Raw genomic sequence first — 27110 nt, 5'->3', positions numbered from 1 at the left:
TTCTATTGTCACATTTTTAAATCAGGGCTGGCTAACTCACAGCTGCATGCTGTGCACAAGAGGTTAATTTGCAGCCCCTATGGCATGCAGCTTAGAAGTTGGCCAGCGCTGTCTTAAATTAATGTAATTCAAGTTTTGAAGTTACATAAATGCTCTTAAGTAGTAAAAGTATTTATTTTGATGAACTAAAGTCAAAGTCTTAAGGTGTGCCGCCACTAGTTGTTCCCAGGGAACCAAATGTCCACACATGTCTGGAAGCAACCAGTGTGGCTAACCTGATGAAGAGTCGGAGATGGATTTAAGTTTCCTGAAAATCAAAATGGATACATACAGACAATGGAAAGAAGAGCATGTCACTAAGGAAGTAAAAAAGGAATAGCATGAACATATGGGAATAAAATTATAAATTAGGAAAGCCGACAAAAAGAAACAAGTTACAAGTGGCAAATGTTAAAGGCAATAAGAAAAAGGTTATACAAATATGTCAGATGAAAATCAAAGACCAGGGAAATTGTGGGATCTGGTGGTAGGGCTCAGCAGATAAGGTGAGTTATTAATAGAAGCTTTAAGGAAAATAGGTGCTCAGTGTCTACTTTGCTTCAGTCTTCATCCATGCCCCCATGATAAGTGAAGAATGTGTAAAAGAACTTTTAATAATCTGAATTAATTTTGTAAGTAGAGTCTGAAAAAAGTAATCCCTGAATGCTGAAGGAACTAGCCAAAGAAATCTTGAAGCCCCAGTTGATGATAATTGCAAACTCGTAAGTGATGGGCCATGGTCCAAGAGGATGACAAAAAAGCAAACATAATTCCCATCATTTAAAAGGAGAACCCGGGGAATTAGAGATTAGTCAGACTGACTTCAGTAGCTGGGGGTTTACTAGCTAAATTCTAAAAATATTCCTCAAATATTTAGAGGATGTAGAGGTGATCCCTGACAGCCAACCTGAATTTGTTAAGACTAAATTATACCAAATCAAATGCATTTCCTTTTGTGCATGGTAATTGTTTCCTTAGATGTGGTGAATGCAGTGGTCATAATACACCTGGAATTTAGGAAAGCATTTGACACATTTTTATAAGTTAGCAGGAGAAATGAGAGCTATATAGAATTACTGTTAGGTCGATACATAATTGGTAAAATAACTACACGCAAGAACAACTATAAATTGATTGATGTCGGACAGGCAGGAGATCTCAAGTGACGTTTCACAGGGGTCTGTTCTGGTGCTATTTAACATTTAATTAATGACATGGATGTGGGACAACAGAGTGTACTAATTACATTTATAGACTAAAGAAAAGTAGAAGCAGTTGGAAGCACTTTTGGGGATAGGATTACAATTCCAAGTGGTTTTGATAAATTGGAAAGAAGGGCAATAGGCAGAAAAATGAAATTCAGCAAGAGCATATACAGGATGCTACTCCTAAGGGAGAAAATGAGGGAAATTGGTTTGGTACTGAATGGGAGAAGCTGAATGGTTTGGTAGTAGCACTGTCAAGAAGGATCTAGAGGTTATGGTGGATCAAAAACTCCACATGAGCCAGAACTGAGCTTGTTGCAAAAGATCCAAATGCAGTTTTCAGTTGCATTAATAAGCAACACATGCAAGGCATGGAGCATGGGCAGTAAGTACCTCTCTACTTGCTATTGGTTGGGCCTTAGCTGGAATACCGTCTCCAGTTCTGAGCAACATATTTTAAGGACATAGAGAAATTGCAGAGGATCCAAAGGTTTCTCTGTGTTCTTCTAAGTATGAAGTTAATAACTTAATTGGAATGCAAGCTATATGAAGAACTAAGTTTGGGTTAAAGATAAAGAGATTTAGAGAGGGCATAAAAAGGAGTTTTTAAATATTTGAACAGCTGTCATAAAGGAGAGAGAGAAAAACTGTTCTGCTTTGCCACAGGGGGCAGGACAAGAGGCACTGGCTTTAAACTACAGATTTAGATTAAATCTCAGGAAAAAATTCATAATTGTAAGGACAGTAGAAGAGTGGAGCAGGCTGCCTAGGGAAGGTGTGGAATGTCGTTCAATAGAGGTTTTCAAGAAAAGTCTGTGTAGTCATCTGTCTGGAATGGTTTAGGAATAGGATCCCGCATCTGTGCAGGGACTTCAACTATATAACCCTGGAGATCCATTTAAACTTTGATTCCAAGTCATTTTATGGCTTTACATTTCAGAGCCTTTGTCATTCATATGCTTTCCCATAATCCTCCATTTTGTGCCTCATTATTATCTAACATAGGTTTTAGAGTCCAGAGACTGCGTGTCATCAGGTGCAGAAGCACTCTTACTATGGCCCACTCACCCCAGCTGTCCATTTCTCTATATGCCTGCAAAGTGAATTGATTTAAATCAGCAACTTAAATCATGATTTCAGTCACCAACTGGGAAGCACTGAGTTTGATAAACAAGATTAAGCCCTTAATGTAGTGCATGACTTACTGTGCCATATTCATAAAACTTAATTTCGGGAGTTTGATGTTTCCCTCTGTAAATTTTTTCTTTCTATAGTAAAATATGCAGGCCTTAGCTCAGGCAACACACAAACTTCTGGCAGAGGCTCATGATTTCAGCATATTTTTTTTAATATTATAGGAAATCATAAGTTTATACCTGACCATATGTCTAATAGGTTTATTTTTAAGGAGGAAACGTCTGAACACTATACTCATTTACTTGGCTCTGCAAGCCCGCTTGAACAAACCCAATTTAGATCAAGTTGTGGTTTCTTTGCATCTTTTATTTTTGCCAGCAAGATTTCTGTCTCCAGGGTTCTGCACAAGGGTTTTTTTCATCTGTTGATAAAGACAAACCAGTGACTTCACCCTCATGTTGTACATGCTTTTTAAGCGTATCGTATTTTTATAGTAAAAGCATTTCAACAGCAATACACTAGAATAGTAAAATACTTTTTTTGAAATGAAGTAGTTTCCCCTGGTTTGCCAGGCTGCTTTCTTGGTGTTTCAGACTGGCATAATGAAGTGAACGTTCACAGTCGTTTTCAGTGTGACAGTTAGACTACAATAGCCAAACAGGCACTTCTTAGAGTAAACCCAGGCCTGCTTTGATATATGCCATTCAAAGCAGCCAAAAAAAGCAGCATTGTTTTGGCAATACCTTTTCCCCCACCACATCCCCATGGTCTCTCTGTACTGCCAGAGCAGCCCAAAGGGGCTACAGTGACCCTTTTTCCAGGAGGATAATCTCTTGATAGGTGTACTGCAAAGTAGGAAATATTGTAGTTTAAATGACTTGTTGTGAGGCTTGAACACGGTGCATGCTTTTCTGTTGCTGTGTTCAACATGATGTTCATGATTCTGTCATTTTCCAAAATTTGATCTCTCTGTGACTGCAAAAGGGGGCTTCTCCAGGAAATTAGGGGAACGCCCTTCTTATCTGACCTGAGACATATGCTTTTTGATTAGACTTTGAATATAGGCAAGAAATTCAGCATTGGCTCCCAGTGCTTCCTATTCATCTGTAGTCTCTGCCAGTAGTAGGGTTTTTATTAATATTTAGAAAGTTTGCCTCCAGCAGTACTAAAATGTGCATCAGAGAACAACAGTTGTTTACTGTGTTTGAACTGAAGAATCTCACCCAGGAGATCTCATTCACTTGAAGTTTACATCTCTCAATCTCGACTTGCAAAAAGAGATCGATGAATAACAATTGTCATTTCAGAGTTGCACCTCTCCAATTATTTATTTGGTTGTGTGTCTTCCCAGATGTATGCTTAATTGGATTAGACACTAAAAACCAGATTCCAGGTTTTTAATGACAGCAAGTTCATACCTTTTTATAACAAAAAAAATAAATAAACACACAGATCCAGCTGTAAAATGATAATGACACAAGAGAGGCCTCCCAACCCTCCCTCCCCGCCAAAAAACAGTTAAAGTTAATTTATCTACTTTAAGAGACTATGTTATACTCAGCAGATAGCTGACAGATTACCCCTGGGGAGATCCAAGTTTGGACACAGCTCAAGATTCCTTTATCCCAAGCTGGCAGAGGCTACAGATGCCATCTATACTAAAGTCTGAGAGCATTGAAGAGGATGCTGAATCTTCCTGAGACTGTCGCATCTACATGTACTAGTTTTAGTGCTTCTTCTGGCAGCTGGTCTCAGATGCTGACTCGAGACACTTCTGAAGCTATGGGTGCAAGAATTAAAACAAAGAAAACAGCCCCTATAAGTACTACGTTCCTAATTTTCAGCGTTTTAAAACAGGAGATAGATATACACAGTTCTTGTTACTAACTCTGGAGAAAGAGGTAATACCCACAAAATCTTAAGTTATTGTCCAAGTGACAGCAAAGGTAAATCATTTAGTTCCTCTGGGGTTTCTTTCACCAAGTATGCTCTTTTGCTGGCCAAAAAAATTCTAAAAAGAGAATCAAAGGTAAAGTCAGTGCCAGCATTTCTAGCTTCTAATAGCTGTCTTTTCCCATAGCCCAGAAAAGTAAATAATAAAGTAGGGAAAAGAAGTTCTGTTTAATGTATGCAGTCAGATTTTCATTTGCATTGATGCTTCAGGAGAGATTTCTTTTTTTTCTTAAAAGTCAAATTAACTGACAATTTGAAACAAGTTTGGGGCATATCCTTCCTTGCGTGTTCCCAAATACAATAGGAATAATGCATGTGAGTATCTTATAATGTCTATGCTAATAATATATTTAAGTAAAATTCACGTAGTCAAAATTTTTATGCTTAGTCAATTCTAGCATCAGCTACATAGAAGGTAGAATGGTTGTATTCAAGGAAAATGTGTGTTTATTAAAACAAAGCTCTCAGTCTGCGCAATAGCTCTCTACCTCTGTAGGTACTTCTTTTTAATCATTATAGTTTCTAAGGCCCTATCATAGCTGTCTTCTATTAAAGTATTGGCTACTGGAACTGTAGACAGACAAGGGCATTTCTGGAGTTGACTTTGAGAGCAAGAAACTCATCGCTTTAGTACAGCTGATGAAGCAGGAGACAAACTCCTAACATACATTTTCTGTATGAAGAATTACTTGATAAAGTGTCTCTAAATGTCAACAAAATGTCTCTAAAATAACTAGGGCCAGTGCTACCACACTGCTATGTATATACAAGGGTCCCATTGTAGGTATTAACCAGATTCAAAATAAGACTCAGGGTGGTTTGATTTGTTCTTGAATTCCCTTTTAACTAATTACTGTTACAATGCTGTCAAGCAGGTAGAGGTGCGTCTGAGTCTAAGGAATCAGTCTTCAGTTGTTGGTGTTAAATGTTTCATTGTTAGCATCTGGTGAGATGGCTTGGGTCGTTCATTAAACATCACTTCCAATCTGAACATACTCATTGAAAAACCAGAAATAGATCAAACTGCACTTTCTCTTTTTTCCCCTTTACATTTTTATTTACTTAAAACTTTGATAGCACCAAGATGTGCCATTTCTTAGTAACTACATTTTATATTGCACAGCCTCAGACTTCTGTGGTAATCTGAATATAGTAAACCACTGACCTGAACAGCTAAAAACTAAAATTAGTAAAAGCCTGCCTAGGGCACTAGCTTTTCTCCAGCTTTTCTTTTGGTGTTAGTGACAAAAGATATATCTGTCTCTTTCCTGGTGAATCTTCTCTTCCTCCCCCACTTCATTATTTGCATTGTAGCCCTGTCAAGTCTCTTGCAACTGGTGTCATCTCACACAGGCAGGACTGAATAGCACAAAGTGGTTCTCTTACAACCCGGAGTAACTTGTGGGCCAGTAGAATCATCATAAACTGATGATTGTGTTGTAACATTTTTCATTGCTTTTTGTGAGTTTGGCTTTGCTGTCTGATCTTCTGAATGGCTTGTGGGATTCAATTCCACCACAGCTTTGTCTCTGTTCTCAGGCCTCTGGGCTAGGGCCCTGAAAACTCTTTTGAAGACTCTTTATCCTTCCTGTGGTGCATGGGTTGCATTGTCCATCAGGATAAGCACAGACCTGCTAAGGCTTCCAGCTGAAGTAGGATTATCTCCTGTTTGAAGTGGAGGAGCGGGTACAAACTGTGGCAGCTTTCACTCCCTGGGTTCTGGAGCCTTGCCAACATAGGCTTTTGTCAGTAGCCACATGGACAAGCCACGGAGTTCAGAGAGCTCACTGTGCATGCGCAGCACCATACCTGCACCACCCCCTGGATCCAACTATGATCAAAGGCACCTGTTCATATGATCAAAATGATGTGCTGTCCCAAGGTCCTAGAGTAACAACAACCAGAAAGCTAAACATGAACAGCTACCCAAAAGATTTTGCCTCTTCCTTTAGGATTCAGGGCCTAGCTATATTGTTGTTCTTCAAATTCTGCTCCCTAAGAATAACTGCAAAGGTGAAATTAAAGTTCCACCCAGTACAATATGAAACCTCTCTAAAGCAAAAACTAATCATAATGTTACCAGTGTGCTGTACTTGCTGATAGCTCTCCATCCAAGAATTTACCTGCTTCCACAACATCATTCCCATAGCTGATCCTTGGGGCTAGAAATAGACGTTGAATTTGTCCCTGCATAAATTGTGCCTGTGTTTGTCCCAAAATAAAATATCCCAGGATTGGCATGTACACATATTGCCCACAATTTAATGAGCAGCTGAATGCAGTGCCACTGTTCTGCCATTGATTCGGTCACACAATCCTGGGATAACTGTACCGACCTACATCGCTGTATCCTGGGATAAATTACTACTACCTCTTATTGAGGAAACTTTTTTAGGATTTATCCTGAGACAACAGAGACAAAATGGTTTATCCCAGGATAAATATGATGCCCATTTATAGTCTAAATGATTTAGAACTAGCTTCTGTCCACAACTGTCCTTTCTTTTCTTGGAAATACCTCCATCGAGAGGAACAGCATGGTTGGCAAAATCATGATGCACATTCCCTGGAGTCAAGTTTTTGGCTATGGAATTCCCCACCACAGGAGGCCCAGCTGAAAGGGTCTTTCTCTGGCAACATTCAGTTCAAGATTTTTTCCTCTCTGCAAAGGACTTTACTCAGTATACAGTATTCTTAAATGCCCTGACAGTACTTACACTATCAGCCTCAAACAGTCCTATAGAAAGGCAATGTAACTTGGGTAGGGACAAAGAAGCTAATATTACTTGTACCCCAGTAATGCTTCTATTTAGTCGTCTTTTCTTATCTACAACAGTTTTAAGCAACATGGTAATCAACAGATTAGAAATGTACAGATAAGTAGAATATAGTACTATAAGCCGTAAACTGATGATTGTGTTTTAATATTTTCATTTCTTTTTGTGAGTTCTGCTTTCATCTCTGATGGCTTGTGGGTCCATAGGCTCAGCAGTATTCTCTTTCTGTTGTACCAAATATGTTTCTCCAAGTAAAAATACTGCAGTGTCTCGTATGTGCAATGCACAAGTGATTTGGAATGTGGTTCAGTAATGTAAGCAATAAAGTTTTAGGATAAATTGTTAGGCATACAGACATTTGGGGGGGGAACTATACAATAAAGTAAATAAGTGTAGCATCTAGCAATAATTCTGTTTTGGGTATGAGGGATAATGGCCCACATTTTGGTAGTAATAAAAATGTTCTATTAAGTTCTTTCAAATCATAGCAGTGATGAAGCACTGCTATGAGGGAAGCTTACAAATTCAAGGAGCATAAAATAAACATATTAAACTAGAAAAAAACTGAGTTCCAGTACTTATTGTTTTATCACTTCCATCATGGGCATAGGATAAAAGAAAACTCTTACTTGCTTGTTAGAAGAAGAAAGCTCTTACTTGAAGTTCTTACTTGGCAGATGTCAGTTGAAAGCTCTGCTATGGAATATGCCGCAATGTCAAACTCTGTTGGGTAATTTTAGACAAATGTGTCATGTGTGACATGGAAATATGGCATGCTGTACATTAGTGATTTCCCAAGTGTTTGGATCAGGTAGTAATGTGCTGAGAAAGTGCTCTTTATCTATCCACACTGTGTACTTGTATAGCAATGGGGAAATGCTTTTGGTAGAAATTACTTTAGTCAGAAAAAGAATCCATTTACAATATGTGCCTTCTAACATCTTTCAGACAATGCATTGTATTAAAGAGGCATTTTTTGATTAATGTTTTATAAACATTTTTCAGCATGACAGCTTAAAGTCCCTGTAAAATTGTAAATGCGTGCATAGTGCTCACTTCCATAAAGTCAAATGCCATCTCATAAAGTCTAGTTGGATCCTGTCAACTACGGTGACACAGAATCAGTACCTTGGAGCATTAAAATTAATTTGCTTCATTTATATTACTGCAGCGATAGCTAGATGAAAAGAGCCCTGTATTTAAATTTGCTTAAAAATACCTTCAAATCTTGTAGGTTTTTTATTATTATTATTATTTTACATTTAACTAAATGTAGTGAAGTGCAGCATGATATTTTCATGGGCCTTGTATAAAGGAGACTAGAAAATGAAAAAGTAACAAGGGGAGAGAGCAGGAGGGAGGGAGAGATGTGTGAGGTTACATTGGGTGCAAGGCTGGGGGAAGGATAAATACATTTCAGTTGAGCTGGTTACTAGGGAAACAGTAGCCTTAGATCAGGGCTGGTCAAAGGACAACCTTAGGGCCAAATCAGAATACCTCCCTGGTGCAGGGGCGCACAAATAGCTCTTCTAATACTCGCACTCTCTACCGTCATGGTGTCATTATTGTTGGCCGTGTTGATAGCCATGGAGAGAGGATGAACAGATTTTCTTTTACTTGCAGTTTTTTTCCACATATGCTAAAGATAATAACAAAGAACTAGTAAACTCACAGAAAAAGAAACCAAGTATCGGGGGGAAATGGGATACCAGTGTCAGTTCTCTGGAGCTGGGGAGTCAGGTGTGGGGAGAGGAGAGAAGCTGCAGACACACAGCTCCTCCTGGGCTGGTTCCAAAGTGGAGCTCGATCCCCCACGCTCCTGACCCAAGAGCAAGCATCTGTTGGGTCAGGGGGGTCAGTCTAATTCACGGCGCTTTCTGTGAAGCACTGTATGTTACATGAGTGAGACCAGGGATCTGCATGTCTGTCAGCACCCTGCATTACGCTGTTAGCGAGCAGACCCTTGTGAGCAGCAAAAGTACTCAGGCCAAACAAGAGTGTGTGGTAACACAAAGAGAAGGAGCGGGGAAGAAGGAGAGAGTGGGAAGGAACAGAAGAGAAAGACAGACCCCTGAGTGCAGGAGCCAAGGAGTGAGGAGCATTGCGAAGGCAGTGAGCACAGACAAGAGGGAGGCGAAGGGAGCAAGACCAAACGGGTGATAAGTGGGAAAAATACAGCTGGAAAGTGAGCGGGTGGCTTGGCATTTCTTTGGTGTTAGGGTGGGAGGGTGTTCCTCTCAGGAACAAGGACATATTTTGAAATAATTCCTGATGTTCCTCCCTTTTACTTTTCCCCTCTCTAACCTGATCCCACAATAAGCTTTTTGTTACATGCCTGGGCCCCATTTCTCCCTCTTTCTTTGGAAGTGAGTGGGATATGGCCCTGGCCACATGCTCCCAGAGTGCTCAGCTATTTGTTCTTTTGATCTGTGAAGTTATATAAGGCATTGAAGGGGAATCTGAAATCACAGATAAGCAACAAACCCCAGAGCAAATCCCTTTTATGCTAGTGCCATTCAGGACAAATTACACTACGTAAGAGATATGACAAAAAGCAAGAAACCCAGTTGGTGTGAGTTTGTATATCTTACACCTTTAAAACCATTGGGTCAGACTGCAAACAAGATGTGCAGAGAAGGGGGTGAGAGACCTTCTTGCATTTTGAAAAACTGTAAGGGGAGTGTGACGAGGCTGATTTTTGTAATGCGTATACTCTGGTACTTTGCAGACTTTGTCTGAATTAATGTAGTGTTGCTGTAGCTATCGTACTACATTAGGGTTGGTTGCTGTATGCTATAAGCGATGAACAAAACAGGAGCAGACAAACAAAAATAAAGATAGCCAAATCCTTTTTGCTTAGCACCTTCCTTTCTTGCTATCCATCTGAAAAATTTAAACTCAGCCCTCTCACTCTATTATTTTTTGTTATAGCAGCACCTGCTCATGTCAGTACTGTTTCAGTCAGTGTTTTCTGCTATGAAGTCAGTTAACAGCAGTTCAAACCTCAACATAAAAATATATTTTCCATGAAAGCTTAGCCTAGGAGTCATAACAGTAGCATTCTTTGTGGGCTTGTTTGTTTTACAACATCTTACAAAGAAATAAAGTGATATGAAAGGTTTCCCGTTCAAGCTTCTTTCTTGCATAACATAAAAATAATGTATTTTCCTCACTTGCTTGGATTCAAAGTTATGAGTAATTCTGGAAGTATTACAAAGAAATATTTTAATTTCAACATTTATTTTCTTGGTGGGATTTTTTATTATTATTCAGTTAAAAGCAAAACTTCTGACACCTTTCTTGTTTTTGTTTTTGTTGCACTGTTGCTGACATGAGCCTCTAAGGGTCCAATCTTCATAGTCTCTCTGGTGTGATATTTACTACGTGCTCTTGACAGCTAGCGTCGGCTGGAATTTCAGTAATCAGGAACTGGATAAAAAGAAAACAGAAAAAAAGAAATTTTTTTTTTCCTTACTTAAATAATCTTTACCTGAGAATTTGCCTGTTTTTCCCCTCTTCCAGTTAGTTTTTCCTAATCATTTATAGAAATGTTGTTGTAATTGTACATTTGTAAAAGACCTATTGTTCTGACATGTATTTTAAATACTCAGTGAATTAAGGATCCCTTAAAACTTAGTGACATACTTATAATTATATAATTATAGTGTCAGAGTTGTTACAGGGTTTTGTATTTATAGGTGGTAACTCTCATTTTCCTTCCCTATTTTACTGGCATCATAACTTTACCCTCAAAAAAGTTACCTTGTAGGTTATAGTGTCTGGTCTGTTTGTGTCCCAGAAATGATGTATATGTTTGAAAGCCAGGTCAAAGTAGAATTGAAGCTGTGATGGTTTAGGAAAAATGCAAGAGACAAGGATTTTTGTGAGTGACACAGTTGGTCCAACAAAAAGATATTGCCCACAAAAATCCATGCCTCTCAGACATTTGAAAAACATTTTGGTCGCTTTGGATCTGGAACAAGCTTGATCTCATAAACTGTTTGTTCTAATTTTGCTTCTGCCTTTTGTATTGTTATATAAATATTCTCATAGCATGATGGTCAATTAGGACATGTTCAGATTTTTATTTTTATTTAAAGTATCATATTTTTTTTTCTGGCTGCATTTTTGAATGGGTTAAAGTTTGAGGTGGCAAATTGTTTGGCTAGAAAACCATAATCTATCCTAGAAAGACAGTATGGTGGGATTGTATAGTAAATTACAATATTTGATAATAGAGATATCTATTAATGGGTACAGTCAGATACAGTACATTCATGAACCCTTAAACACACATGAAAGAACAAGAAATTCTCTGCACCTTGGCAAGCTCTTCCTGCCCAACAGGTTACTGTGAATCCCATATTCCTTTCAAAAGTACAATAGGTCTAGCGGCCTTTTGATTTGAGCTATGCATGCCACAACAAAACTAATTTTTAGTGTTGAAAGCTAATTTAGCTGTGTTGATGATAAATCCAAGTGCTGTCTGAGCATGTTTAATAATATTGAACCTAGTACTGCAAACTGATTAATTTTAACAGCCTTTCACTGGAAATATGTATGCCCTTACTCAAGCATGAGTAAGGGCTTGGAAGTTCAGACTCAGTGGTTTAATATCATGAAACTAAAAGGATTAAAAAGATTGGAAGAGTGCCTTGATCAGTGTGAGGCAGCATCTTTTGGATCCAGGTATCCCGGGCAATGAAGTGCTAGCTGTAGTAGTAAATATGTGGCAAGTAAGTTATGCTTCCTCATTTAGGAGGGTGGCAACAGTTGATCTGGGTGGCCAGGAAAGTTGAAAAGAAAAAGATTCTGGCAATTATAGTGTTTTTATTAGAAATGATCTCTTTGTTTGGATCCCAGTTATGGGCTGCTCAGTGGTGATACACAGATGGGATCTGAAAGAATGTCTCTCCTGGCTAGCTTTTGCTTAAAAGATGGAGGTAACCAGTGTGTGTCCACTGCATTTAAGTGAGGAATAAAATGTGCTGAATTCTCAGGGGTTTCCCTTTGGAAAAGTACATTCATATCCGATCCTCTGTGTGGTCAGTGCAAGAACTGGTAGATTACGACCTCTGCGAACACCCCTCATTTTTGGGGGTAATAGTAAAAGTCTTAGGAAGAGATTTTGAACCAAAAAAGGGTTTGAAGTAAATAGCTGCATAGCTATATTCCATTTTTTCTTTAAAAGAATGCACTACTTTTTCTAAATGTTAGGTAGCCATTATTGCTTAGGAAGACGGACACAGTTACAAAGGCAGCAGTCCTTCTGGATCAGCATGACAGTATTCAAGCAGTGTCAGCATAAGTTTCCCCATATTCTTCTCTCAGCCATAACTATGGGCCGCCCTGTGAAAGGAGAGAGAGTGTGGTTCGTTACCTAATGAACCATTCAGGCTTCATCTGTCCTTTTGGCCAACCAAGAGCAGTACTAGTTCTTCAAATGATTTTTGTGATATAGTCTACTGAGAAAGGAACTCACATCAGCAGCAGTTCATTTCACATAGGTCACTGATCAGCTATCAGATGGTTTGGCCTCTTTCATTCTGTGCTAAGACTCTGTGGAAACTGGCAAGTCTGATTCATGGCAATTATTTTCCCCAAACCGCTTGTGTTTGTTTTTTTGCAAGTTGTTACCTTCCTGCTTTTGGTGTCATTGGTTTGCATCTTCTCAACATTTACGTCTGTGCTGTACAGCAATGTAAAGTGTTCATGATCTGGAGAGGACAGACCACCTGTTGCCATAAGTCATTGCTGCAACAGGTGCTATTATGACATCTCACCACTAGGTGGGAGGGGACCACATAAAACAAGGTAGGCAAAATACAGCCTGCGGGCCAGGTGTGGCCTACTAATTGATTATATCCGGCCTGTGGCTGCCCACAAAACACTCTGCATGTGGCCGAGCCCTGCCCACTCATCCACCCAGGCCAACCCATGCCACGCTCCTGCCCACACCTGCCTCATGCCTGCAGATGGCACTGCCCTGCCCCCAGTCCTGCCCAATGTGCACAGCTTCCTGGCAGGACTGCTTTGCACCCACTCAGCTGCCTACAAGTAGCTGCTCATTGCACCAGACAGCTGAGTAACTCGAAGATAACCTGGAGCTGGAGCCCCACACACTGGAGCAGGAATGACCTGGCTGCAGCTTCCCCCTCACCTCACCGGTGCCTTGCACTACCTGCTGCCCAGAGCAGCACAGCAGGGGCAGGAGAAGGACAAAGAGGAGCCACTGGAGATGGGGGTAGATGAGCAGTATCCAGGCAGCTGCAGTAGCAGCCCTGCTGGGAAGCTGTCCCCCCGACCTTAACCCTCCCTTCCTCCCTCTTCCATCAGCCAGCTCCCAGCACACAGGCATCCCCCCGCCACACGCCCCACACACAGTATACAAGAGTAAGACTTTATCTTGAGCTGTTATGCAGTTGCCTCTACATATGCTACTCAAAAAAACATAAATCAGAACAAAAAATATTTTTGAAATAAAATAATGTTTGAAATAAAATAATATTTTATATTAATAAATGAAATGATATGAAATTATATTTTGCACACAATAGTGTACAAAAATAAGTTATCATAGATTACTGATTTTTAGTATATGATTTGTGTTTTATCTATAATTTGTTCAAATTATTTCTTCTGAAAGACTTTGTGTGTGGCCATCAGTGGCTTACCAAAACTGAATAAGTGGCCCACCAGCTAAAATAATTGTTCATCCCTAGTGCAAGATCCTATTTCATAGAAGAGTAGTGCTAGAAGGAACCTAAGGAGGTCATGTAGTCCAACCCCCTATTCTTGGAAGGATCATCCCTCTCCAAGTCATCCCATACAAGTGCTGGTCTGTCCTATTCCTAAAACTACATTAAGCAAGTCTTTATTTTTTGTGATATTTTTCAAGTCTGAGCACCCTGTGTTCCCCAGTAACCCCTAATTACCCATCAACTCCTTCAGTTGATCTGTTGTGCTCCATTAGTTCATTAGGCCTTTTTTCTCTTTTCTGAGAGGCAGGGTTGTTCTCTGCCACATGAATATTCCCTAAACTGGCACTTGGCTCTCCACCTTGGTTACATGCATCAATCACAGCAGACAGGGCCAGTGGCTTAGTGTTTAACTATGGAAATGGCACAACACTCCCACAGTACTGATAGGACTGGAAGAAAATTGTGAATCGGAGGAGATAAGCAGGTTGGAAGGGGGGGAGTGGGAACATGGCACAATAAGAAAAAGTGAATGTAAGGCTCCCTCCAGCACCTGCACAATCACCCTCCAGGAAGGAACAGATCTACATCAAGCCTCTGGCTGGAATTTGGCAGCTCTCAACTTAATTAGGAAACCTCTGTTGGGAGCTGTCCTGGTATTTTCCAGCTCTTTCCTTTTTGCCAGAGGGGAAGAGGTCCTTTTCAGTGAAGCTGTTGTGCATTCATATCTTCTTTTGCTTCTTACAAGCTAATTTTGTGTCTTCGTTCTTGCAGAAATGTGTGGTGGGGTTAGAGGGGGAGGTTCTGGTTCAAAATCTTAGCAAAATGCTTTGCTGTGATCCTACATATAAAAAGCAAACTCAGAAGCAAAATCTTCTGTCTTTCTGCCCACAGGGATTCCAATGCTGAAGATAGTATTTGCAAGCTATGAGCACCTGTCTTTAATTTCTGTTCCCTTACTTATCTATCACCCGGCTCAGATTCTTCTTGGCAGTCTACTGGTACCAACAATAAAGTCTTGGATGATTTCGAGACAAAAGGTAAGACATTGCTCTCATAGAAGTATTTGCAATGCTAACTATTATTTCTTTAATATAAGAAATAGTAATGGTAAGTAAATGTCACTGAAACCTTCAGTTTTCTTGATGCAGACCCTCTATACCAAGGGTTTTCCTCTATACCTTTACCTGTTTTATGAGAATGATGATATTCACAATAGATTTTTAAAAAACCCCTCAAGAGTCAGGCAGACAAAGTTCTTTGGTTGAATCTGCTTTCTTTTATTAGACCAACTTAAATGATTTTAAGATTCAGTCATCCAAGACTTTGGAGAAGGTCAGATCCAGCCCATATCTCTGCATCTGGACCTATCCTCATACTTAATATAACAAGCCAGGTTCTTGGCTCGCATCATACCTAATAATAATGTCCCTTGAAGTATGGGTCAATCTCTAGCTAATATAGCTAGCTAGCCTTAAAATTTATTCTTGTGAGGGATTTCACAGATCTGCTAGCTTGGGGTCCTTTGTATTTACTGGGTGTGTTTTAAATGAGGTCCTGAATTACAATTAATTAAAATCATTCAGAACTAAGGCTCTTATTGTTTTCCATTATTTACTGGTTATTATATTTTTTTAAAAACTTTAGATTTTTGGATGGTGGCATTGTATCTCATATCAGGTTTTAAAAACAGGCATGTGGCATGGGAAAGTTCATAGGCCTCTAACAGAATATGCAGAGATTTTTCACATTTAAGTTACTGGCTTATTTCAGTAGGGGTAGAATCTGTTACTCCATCTGATTAGTAGTCTATGTGAAATGCATTAAATTCTCTCAGTCCAGTTCCTAACACAAATATCCAGATCACAGAAACCAATCTTTGTGATTTAAAATTAAGTGGCACCTTTGGTCAACAGATATGACAAGGTTTAAATAGGTGTGGAACAGGAGAACATCCTTGCCCAGAGAGGGTGTTCCTGTTCTTGAAGGTTGATAGTGTACAAAAGCTTAAACCTAGCATAAAGTTTGGACTGAGGACTTCAGCCTTCAGTGCTGTCATAAACTCTGGGGCTCAGATTTCCCAAGCTGCTGAGTGAGGATGCTTCAGTTTTTGGTTTCTCAATTTAAAACACCTGAGTGGATGCTCAGGACTCTCTAAAAGACCAGTTCCGTTAAAGCATCTCAAAAATCTAAATCTAATCAAGCATCAAATTTAAAACCATCACTAGCCTTATCCCTTAGGGCCACTGGTTATAAGTTGTTTATAGCTTGTTCTGTCATTCAGTTGCTGCATTCCATACGAATAAACAATAAATCTAAAAAATGTTGAGATATCCAGAATGACTGGTCACTTCCGGAAATCTTGGCCTATAGCTCAAACTAAAGATTCCTAAGAAATTAACCTAAATATCTCCTTTAAGCAAAAATCAATGAAAATATAGTAGACCAGACCCCCAGATATACAAGGCTCGCTTTGTGCTATTCCTGGCAACAAAAAAAATCAGATCTAAAATTGACATCACTGGTCCTAGGACAGTCACTGAAGTGCTAGGGCATCATGTCTTTTATATCATCCTTCTCCTTTCTGTAACCTGTGTAAGTGTAACTAAAATGCATCTCTGTGATCCTCAGTTACAGCAGTTGTCCTTGGAGTGCTATCAGCTGTTGCAGTTTAGGCCACCCTTTAGGCAGGGTATAAAACCACAAATTCTTCAGTTTACAATTGAAGGAGAACAAAAGTGGCTTAGAGATACCATTGCACCCTTTTTCTGAGCTTCTCCAAGCCATGAGCCTTTTATTCATTAAGCTTCAAATTGGTCACTTGTGCTAACCAGACTATAATGTTACAATAAGGATATACTGAGAAATTTTTGTTCTATTGCACCCGTATTCTGCACTTGATGTTCTGGGTTATCCATGTTAATATTATTTTAATTACTCCTATAGTTTTCAAATCAATGAAGTTGTTTAGCGGTACTGGTGCAGTAATTACACTAGAACTGAATGTTATGACTGGATAATGGTCTCCTACTTTGAAAACAAACATGTCATCATCACCTTGATGTTTATTTTCTGTAAACATTTTGGCTTCACTTTGGCATCTCACTTGCAGTGGGAGACTGTTATCCAGTCACAGTACTCAGTTCCACTGACATTCTTGCTTAATTATGATAGTACATGTGATCTGCTTGTATGAAATTGAATTTAAATATTTAGTGGTTCATCTACAGTGAGGTCTTTCTAGGTTGAAAGTATGGCAGCAGAATCTGCCAAGCAATAAAATAAAAGAAATTATGCCCCAAACAAATTGTAGAAGGGTTTCTCTCCCCTAAACTCTTTGCAGTATAATACCCAAGAATATAGTTTCTAATGGCTGCATTTAACAATACTTAATGGTAGTGTTTGGAAAGGGGCATCACATTACACGTACCTCATTTGTTCCTACAGGTTTTTTTCTAAGGAGCTTTTATCAACTTTAAAATATGTACACAGTTAATGATACACTAAATATCTACAATAAAAAGACTCTCACCGGTCCCCATCTCTTAGAACATCCATCACTTTTTTTAACCAATTCATCACAATAATAGTGTCCCCCCTCACATCTGTTGAAGCACCCCTTCAGTTAAAGTGCAAGGAAAAAAAAGAGAACTGTGCTCTGAAGGTTGGCAAAAGCAGTCTGTCTTGGATACAAAGGGGGATGTGAGTGATAGGGCTTGAGTACCCTTCATGAGGAAATGCCTGCCCTCTCCCCCAACCTCACAAACTAGCAAGCTGTTAACTTTAGCCTGGTTGTTGATAGCACTTGGAGAAATATCCCACAGGAAGAAAGTAGCCTCTTAGATAATCATGTCTTGGAAAGCTTTTCTCCCAGCACTTTATATTGCACCTAAAAGCTAACTAGAGGATTGTATAAAACCATTTGTAGGATATTTGCAACTGCCTAATAAACACACGTCCACATACAGTTACTGTAAATCTACATAGGATGCACAGCTGTAGTTTTATCTTCAGAGGACAGAGATTTGGATATATAAGATCCACACTAAAAATAGTTCTGTCCAAGTGCCGCTGATTAAAATCATTCTTAAGAGCTTCTGTTTTTTGCATGAGGAGCAGGTGAGGGTCTAACCCAGCACACACACAGCAAGTGAGAGTATTAGCCCCTCTGAAGGACCTCTCTGTTAACCCACAGGCACCCAACTCCCATTAACCAAACTGAGTAATTTAGCCAGTTTCACAAGTTGGGTCCTACTTGATGAGATCACAGAGATGAATGTTGTTAGCATATTGAATGTACGTGGTCTACATCTGCCTTGCGTAAATATTGAGCAGGAGTGGTAGCAAGCTATAGGGACTCTTACAGACATAACTCAATGGCAACAGTTATCCTCAGCACTGAGAGGTTACTACTTATTTTTTTCCTCTGGGGATGTATTGGAAAAGGAAGGAATGACCGACAGAGGTAGCCAATCATCAAACAGTGCAAGTAGTACAGATTCTGCAGTGAAAAGAAGTCTTAAACTAGATGGTATAAAGTACAGTGAATAGGAGGACTACAGATATTCTCTCTCCACAACCTTCTTAACCATCTTTTCCAAAATAGTGAATTTAAGACAAGTCAATAGATGGATTAGCCACTTCACAAGGTGGTTTCTTGAGCAAGAAGCTTAACTGTTGCTCTCAAAGACAGCAAAGACTCGATCCATCTTCCTTCATGAGCACTTCTAGCCCTTTTCCTGCTTGTTTCTTCTGCTGTCAGCCACCTAGTGGTGACCTACATAGGTGAATCATAAAACCATAGAAAAGAGCCTCAGAAAGCTGAGTCCACCCCGTTGCCCCACCTTCCCCGTTGCAATGGGCATGAGTGCTTCCCACCCCCTGTTGCACCATGCAGGCAGAAGGGTACAGGAACCACAGCTCCACAGTGACTGCAAGTACGGGTGACTGACTCCACTGCTTCACCCCACCTCCCAGGGCAGGGCAGGAAGCAAAAAGTCAAAGGGAAGCCTGGAGCCTCTAGCTGCAGCTGCTACAGTTGGGAGTACTGGGGGAGGTCACAGCCAGGTGGGAGCCTGGAGGCCACAGATTACCAGTTGGACAGCCCTGGTCTAACCTGTTGGTTGTGCAGTTTCAAGAACCTTTTCCAACACCTGCCAAGCACAGTGCCTGGCTACGGGAGAGTGCATTTAGAGGTCCCAGTGTCAATAGCCAACAACAAAAGATCATTATACAACCTAAGCAGAGTAGTTTATTATCTGCATGCTAATATTTCTCAGAACCACCTGGAAATCCACTGTCTTATTGTAGCCACTAAAATAAAAGCTTGTCTTATGTATGTTTGTATGACTGTTTTGTTTCATGTTTGCAGGCACTGAAGTTAACAAGGCAGCCCAAAGCACCTGTGAAGGTATAACAGTGAAGTTGGTCCGTGTCACAGTGAATGTATATATGTACTATACTGTACACACACAGACAACGGCAGAGACTGGTATTTGTGAATGTTGCTTCAGTGCATATTTTATTTTTATATCTATGACTAAAAAGTTATACCCATTTAAGTGCCTTAAAAATGCACTTTTGGCAAAAGCATTGTTTCCAGAAGCCACTTTGTCGGCTACTGAAAGAGGTTGTACAGTATTTTGAAGTCATTCAGTTTTTATTTTTCTATCTGAGTGGATGATCCTAGTAATTAAAAGTTGTGTTCCCTTCATCGTCTCTCTCAAGCTAGGAGTCACCAGCTGTAAGTTAATGTTTTAAACTAGCCAAAATTACTAGCGGCACAATTCTCTGCTAGTTGACTACAGGGAAGTGCTTGCTGAACTTTGATTCAAGACTGACTTGAATTTCTCTGTGATTCTGTTACCCTCCCCAGTCATATAACTGTGACATGCCTTTTTCTTCTGAGTTTGTGTACACTCAGCATGGGGCCATCCATTGTATGGAAGCTGAGAAGCATAAATTATTTGCATGTGTTGACGCAGTTGTCTAGACATTCCTTCAAAGCTAATGGTTTTCTCAAGAAATTTCTTTCAATTCCATTTTATGATATTGTGCCATTGTATATCTTAAATGCATCATAGGCTTCTTCAAAGAAATGGTCTACTGTTTGGGTTCTGAGTGAAGTTATGTTGTGCAGCTAGGAGACTTTTTCTGATTTACCCAAGGTGAACAAAAATTTCTGTTTTTCTTTTTTCATTTCCAAATGTAACACAGAGATCTGCAATGACACAACTGCAGATGCTAATGTTGAAACTGTCGCAAGCAAGCTAAGTTATAAATTGTCATATTAGAAATGAATAATGGCTTATGAGGACTAGAATGTTGACAATTATTTTTCTCCAATTAAGGTTGTAACAAGAATTAAGAAAGATGTTTGTGGTAGCAAAGACACTATTTTAATTAAGTTGACAATCAATTGCAGCATTTTTTTAAATAAAATATTTATTTATTTTTGTCATAAAAGTATAAGAAAAAAGAATCTGGATACACAATATTATTTATGTGTACAGAAAGGAAGGAAGAGGTGTATAATCCTTAAGCACACAACAAGCACTGCACCTTATTCAGAAAATCAAGGAACTAGAATGGGGGTTTTAACCTGGATGCTACAATTCACCCACTTGTAAGAACTGGATAGGGCATGTACATCAAGACCTCAGAAGGAGTAAAAATCAAATTTCAAACCATAATAAGCACAAGTGCAGAGTTCAAGGGTGCCAGGCACATCACTCTTACCCTTGCATTCAACTTGTACAAGAGTGCAGGTTCCCAGCTCGTGCAAACAGCAATTTATACCAGCTGAGAATCTGATCTGTGCTGAGGGGGATAGACCCTTGGGATGAATGACCCCATATGTTCTTCAAGTCCTGTTTGGTGAATCTGCCACGTTACCCTGATTTTGACATTTGATGCCAAGCAGAGATGATTTACGGTAGAATGGTCTGAGCTGCTGACAAGGCTAAGACATCAGCTCTCACTATGGATCACCAAGGATGTGCTGTAAAATCAACAGCCCCTGTTGATAAAACAAGCAACTACCAAAAGTGCATGGAACTGCACGGTACAGAGTCCCCCTTATCGACTAGATTAGAACTAGGAATCCTGCCCTAAGCAGATGGAGAGATGCCTCTCCATACCTGAGGTTGAGCTTGCATCATCACTGAGCTTACTGAAGTATGCCACAAGTGCGTGCCTTTTGAGGGCCGGCTCAAGCCCTCTAACAAGCTAAACTAGTAAATTAAAAAAGCAGCTCACACCCGTATTTTTAGAGCCAAATAGTAAATTCTACTTTATCGTTAGCTGGCTCTGTGTGCGTCCAAATTCCTTTTCGATACTTAACACATATACTAAAAACATCCAAGGGTTAGATAAAGGGCACAGCGTCAGTACACCTTCTTTTGGCTTTGTTTCCATGACTGTCTTTCGAACCTCCAAAGTGTACATGCGTAAGGGCCTAATCCAGCTTCCATGAGACTGAGTGAATTTTTCTACTGGCTTTAACAGGCATGAGATCAGGCCCAAAGAGAGCATGAGTTTCTGGATGACTGGTTTAAACGCCAGAGAGAATTCTTGCACACATTTTTTTCCCCTTCATTGGATGTGTCTACACTGAGCAGTCAATACACTGCTAATATTCCAACTGATCTACCTCAAAGTACTGAATCTAATGCCTTTGCTATGTGCAACAATTAGTTTAGATTCCATTGAAAATGTCTTTGTTATACATTTACTGCATTACCAATATGGTGGACTGTTTTCCATAGAGGATTTTGTTAGGTCCTGTTCAGTGTAATTATTGAGCTTAAATGCTGTATGTTTATTTCTGTTTTTACATAAATGAATGTTGGATATACTGTTCTGAAAGGGGTGTAAAGCAAAACAGAAATACATTTTTAAATCCATACTTAGTGGAACTTAATTATTCATATCCCAAATATTTTGTTATGTTTAAAGACTATTAAGCTGTTCATGTCAAGCCTTCAATTACGCTTACACGTCTTTATAAAAATAACTTTGGTTAATGCAAAATAAGAGAAAATACAAACTTCCTCATGAAACCGTTCAGCATTATATTTTTGTAACTTGAAGTTTCGTTCTTTTGAGGATGATGTTTTGGAGGTTACTGCTTGTCCCTTTTTAAAAAAAAATGTATTGTAAAAAAATATATATTTTATCAATGGAATTTGGAAATCTTTTTCTCTACATACAGTCCATTTCATTCTGTTGTAAATAACTTCAAAGACCTGATTTTACTTGGAAGAAGGGGGGAGAATCAAGTAGAGGATATTGCAAATTGTTATCAGATTAAAGTGAATTAAATACAGAGCTGTTTTTACAAGAAGAAGATGAGGAAACTTCTGAGGGTTCCTGAGCTTTGCTTCAGAGTTGCCAAGAGAAAGCTGACTGTTCATTTTCAGGCAAAACTCCTTTTGCTGGCAATGAGAATTTTGTCTGTGTTAGGACTTGAGAATACTGTTCACTCGTTAAATGCCTTAGATTCTGCATATCTTGAATTCTGTCAATGCAGGAAAAAATATTACTGTCAGTGCAGGAAAAAATAACACATTAGAGTTGAAGGGTTGGCTATCTTTTGGTACCAAACTAACAGAAGAGTTGATTTTTCCCCTATGTGTCTAAATCAGATGTGAAGCACAAAACCTAATGGGTTAAAATGGTCCAAGTAATACGTTAAAGTAAAATAACTCTACGATTTATTTGAAATCAAGTTCCGCTACTTTTTTGTCGTTATTTGTATGTTCTTTCCTTAACATGAGCAGCACACAGCCAACAAAGCTGTGGTCCCAGCAGAGACTGGTTACTTACACCCATCCACAGAAGAAAAGAAGAATTCAGCCGTCTGTTTTTACAAAAAATACAGCTGCATAAATTATTCTGGTGAACAGGGAAAGAGGAGCCCTTTGTAGTATGCTCCCTAATCACACTTTTCATCTTCAATTTTACATGTGTATGGTTTTCTGCAGGAATAGCTTGACAGGAGGAGGAGGATAGAAACAGGATGAAAATTTGTGTATGTAAGCACGGTATATATGTGTGTAAGTGTACACATACATACATACATATATGTATAAATAATGAGAAAGGACCAAGTCCAAAATATATAATTGTTTGCAAATCCACATATGTAAGAATAGTTACTTTTCTGATGTTATTCTGGCATTAAAATTGAAATGTCAAATACTGAATTGTATTTTGTATTGAATCTTGATCTTACGCCGAACTCTGTATAGGGGCCTATTACAGCATGATTATTTTCTTTAAACTTGTATCATACAGGCTGTTTTGCAGTTAAATAGAGAGATGTTGATGCATTTGGGAATTACCCTGGGGAGGGTAATAGGCTGTATCATTGTTTCTTCAGTTTATTTTAATACCAGTGACTTTACCTTACTATTATGGCAAGGTATCATAAACATGTAAACATGTTAAATAAACAACGGCCTAAACTCTGCCCTGGATGATACTTGTGCAGCTCCAGTGACAGGTCTGTTGATCTGTGGCATAGTCTCCCAAGGGAAGCTATTGGAGAAGTATCTGTATTGTTCTGAAAATGCTCTGCATTATGTAGCATGTGAAAAAAAGTAAATGAAGAGTACTTTTGTATCATCTAGTGGCTTGTTCTGGCTAGCATATAACAACCCTAAAATCTGTTGGCTCAGAGGTATGCCCACTAAAAGTGCATTCCCTATCACAGTCTTCCATATTGACAGCCCAGCTAAATGGATCTGACCTGTTTAGGACAGATTTTATCTCAGTCTTTTCCTATGTGTGAACCATGTCATTGTTAGGACTTGAGTGATTTTGAATAGGCACCTTGGTTCCAAATCTCCATGGTTATGTAGGCACAACTACAGAACAATAAAACCTGTCTCTTAGGTAAGTATACATATGCAGTGTCACACTTTTGTTTAGATTTTACTGAAATTTAATCAGTGGCACTGCAAGTTATTGGAAAAAGTGGTGATTTCCAAATCTACTACACACTGGATCCTCCAACTGTCCATCACAAAGAATTGATTTGAGGCAGGTCTGCTTCAGGCTAGAAGCTTGTGCACAAGCAGAAGTTGTAAAATGAGCTCTTTAATTGTTTCCTTTGTTATAGAGGTTGAGAGTGAGATCTTCAGTAGGAAGTGAGGTTTAATTTGTAACCAATGCAATGATCAAAGGAATGGAGGAAATGTGTTGGAAGCATTTGGTGCTGATGGGATCTCTCAGCTGCTACCCTGAATTTCAGTCTCTGTGGAATATCAGTTTCAGAGTCCATTAAATTTCAGTAATCCATTCTGGACATGATCAGGGCATGAGTCACCACTTAATTTTCTCATCAGTGGAGGCCAAGTTTTTAAAATATTTTTAGATATGCCTACATTAGCAGTCCCTGCCTGCCAGCCACCCTACAGAGTGACAATGAAGTGAGCAACAACTATCACTGAATCAAGCTCCCCACTTGACACACACCCTTTCTACTTCAAATTTGCACAGGAAGGGAAAGAAAGTCAGAGGCTTCGCCAGCATAATGAAGAACCGAATCCCTTTGTGTCAGATTAACGTTGTATGCCTGGTTACTAATTCTGACATGCGCATTGGTAAAATCTAAGAGCTATGCTTCACTTACTGCTCTTATTCCGTATTCTGAAACCAGGGACCCAGTTCACTTCAGGAGGTAAATGTGCACGAGTTGATAATAGCTGTGAGTGAAACGATCTAATGACATTAGTGGTATATAGCTGCTAAAATAGCCATTGACTAGACCCTGCTAGTTGTTAGTGAATTTATGTTGGTGAATATAGTAAGCTTTACTGTGCCAAACTCACTCTCTTGTTTTTGCTGTCTCAGCCCAAGTAGTGGGTCATCTGAACTAGGGCATAGTACCAGAAACTGCTGGGACCCCTGCTTAAACCAAGGCAGCAAGAGTTGGCCATGACAGTACAGGGAATAGGCTGGCCTGCCTAGGAGGCATGACATCTCCAAATGGCCTTCTGCCAGTTAGTTGTCTGTAGAACACCTGGCAGACATCTGGTGTTCAGCTAAAAATGATGATTCATCTTTGGTGGATGTCTGTACAGCCCATCCGTTGGTGGACTGTATACTTAAAGACGGTGATATAATAGTAACACAATGTTACTCAACATTAAAAAGCTTGCACTTTCTGAATATGCCTTTAGTTCATTCTCATGCAAAATAATTCTTGTTTATAGCAATGCCTTCATGGGCGGGAAGTTTATTTTAGTCTATTTTAGCCAAAATTGGGGTGTCCATGAAGAAGAATTATTTTATTAGGTAATTTCATAAGATGCAAAAATATAGGGAGAGAATGTTAATACTGGCCTTTTCCTAGAAGAAAGTAAACTGAGCTGCAGAATCACAAGGCAGAATTTGTGAGCAAAATTCTATTCACCAGACATTTAGAATTGCATATGTTTTGTTCGTTTCTAATCAGCATCACTGGATGTCTTCCCAAGCAGTCTCCTGCTGCCTGCTTTTCTCCACAGTGTCTTAGAAGTCTATAAGAAAGAGAGACTTGTGAGCTTATGTAAGCCATCTCCCAGTTAGTGTAAGCCTGTGTTCAATTTGTTAATTCCTGTTTGCTTTGACCACAGTTGTTCTAAATGATACAGCTGCCACCACTTCCCTTGAAGACTGTTGTGGAAATAACTGCTGTAGAGAAGTTTTTGCTTACACTCTGCTTGACGTGTCATGTTCTAAAATTCATGCAGTTGTTCTTAGTTGAACCAACTGGTGTCATCATAAGCAAAGCCTTTCTCATAGGGCTGGATTTTAACGGCCCCACAACCCTGACTGGTAGACATCCCAAAAGGAGTTTGTGGAATAGGCTGGGCTTCAGAGAAGTACTCAGTGGTTGCCACCGCTGGTCTTGGGATACCATTGCATGGCTGCATAACAATTCAGGGGGGAGCCAGAACTGGGCATCTAGATTCCAAGCCCATCAGGGTGCTGGGGATTGCTAAGACAGCTGGTTATATTGAAATTGGAAAAATTCAAAACATATTTTAATTCCAAGTTTTAAGTCGTCTTCCAATCCTTGCCTTCAAATGTCACAAACAGAGCAATGCCTGCAAAAAGCTTTCTAATAACTAGGCAGTAATGTGTTTATTACATTTTGTGATGTCCCTCTTCTTTGTTTCCACCTGCTTTCTCTCTCATCACATGCAGTACTACATTGCGATATCTTTGGGGCGGAGACCTGTCTACATTATACGTATACACAGTGTTTAGCATAATGATGCCTTGATTCCTGACAGTGCCTAGAACAGGGGTGGGCAAAATGCGGCCTGTGGGCCAGATGCAGCCCGCCAAGCCATTCTATCTAGCCCGTGGGGCCCCTAAAAAAAATTTAGAAAATTAATATTTATCGGCCCCTGGCTGCCTGTCATGCGGCCCTCAATAGCTTGCCAAAACTCCATAAGCAGCCCTCCGCCCAAAATAATTGCCCGCTCTGGCCTAGAATCACTGTTTCAGGCACTATTGTAATGCAAATTGCCACTAAAATGCCCCTGTGAAACCAGGTATTCCTGGAAAAGGACACCTGCTCACCTTAATATATAATCCAGCTATTCGATAGGGATGCATTCCAGTGTTCAATACAATCTAACATTGACAGTTCTGCCTCTCCCATGTTAGCAGTCCTGTGCATTGTCCCATTAACTTGCTTAACCATCATGAGAGAGGAGTGCAGGATTGGTCCAGAATAAGGTGACCAGAGCCTTCACTGGATGTCTTGGATGCCAGTGATAAGAGCATGTGAAGAGCTATACAAGTCCGCACACAATGATGTTTTATTATACCATGTTATATCCAGTGAGAGAAATTCCAAAAATGCTTTTTTTAATAATTAAGAAATCTTTTTCAGTGAAATCTTGTAGAACGCTATTTATCTGAAATATTTAACGCAGGCACTGAACAGTGCCTTGGGGTGGAGGGGGAGGCAGAATACACGACGTGCCTCATCGGATCCCCCTTCCCTTCCCTCCAAAACACACACATATTCTGTCCTTCAAGTAAATGGCAGAGTTGCCTAAACCTCTTAGAGAGAATTGGGTAAATCATCTCTGTTTAGATCTAATTTCTCAATAAATAAAATATCTCCCAGAAGCACAATACTGCACTAAAATGCAAGTATGACACAATTTCCAACAGCTAATATGATAAATGTGCTTGATGCTGTTCATGGAGTGTTAATGTGGGAAGGCTGTTTCTTTTCAGCTCAGCTGTAACTGCCTATGAGCATTACACACAGCTCTCTTTCCAAGTTGGAGTCA

At 39.6% G+C, this 27110-nt stretch overlaps 1 protein-coding gene across 3 annotated transcripts in view; it reads left to right on the top strand.

The window, feature by feature from the left end:
• Window positions 1-23015, top strand: part of SLC10A7 (solute carrier family 10 member 7) — a 205498-nt gene extending 182483 nt beyond the window's left edge. For all 3 annotated transcript variants that reach the window (XM_090036352.1, XM_090036351.1, XM_090036350.1), the window contains 2 exons: window positions 14704-14849; window positions 19181-23015. In XM_090036352.1, the coding sequence (XP_089892478.1) occupies window positions 14704-14849; window positions 19181-19225 (191 nt within the window). In that variant the 3' untranslated portion in view covers window positions 19226-23015. The remainder of the gene's footprint in view (window positions 1-14703; window positions 14850-19180) is intronic.
• The last annotated feature ends 4095 nt before the right edge of the window (window positions 23016-27110 follow it).

This window comes from Crocodylus siamensis, chromosome 2, assembly GCF_052110815.1.
Source record: "Crocodylus siamensis isolate JL-2025a chromosome 2, ASM5211081v1, whole genome shotgun sequence".
Classification (NCBI taxonomy): Eukaryota; Metazoa; Chordata; order Crocodylia; family Crocodylidae; genus Crocodylus; species Crocodylus siamensis.
This window is presented reverse-complemented; position numbering and strand designations above follow the sequence as displayed.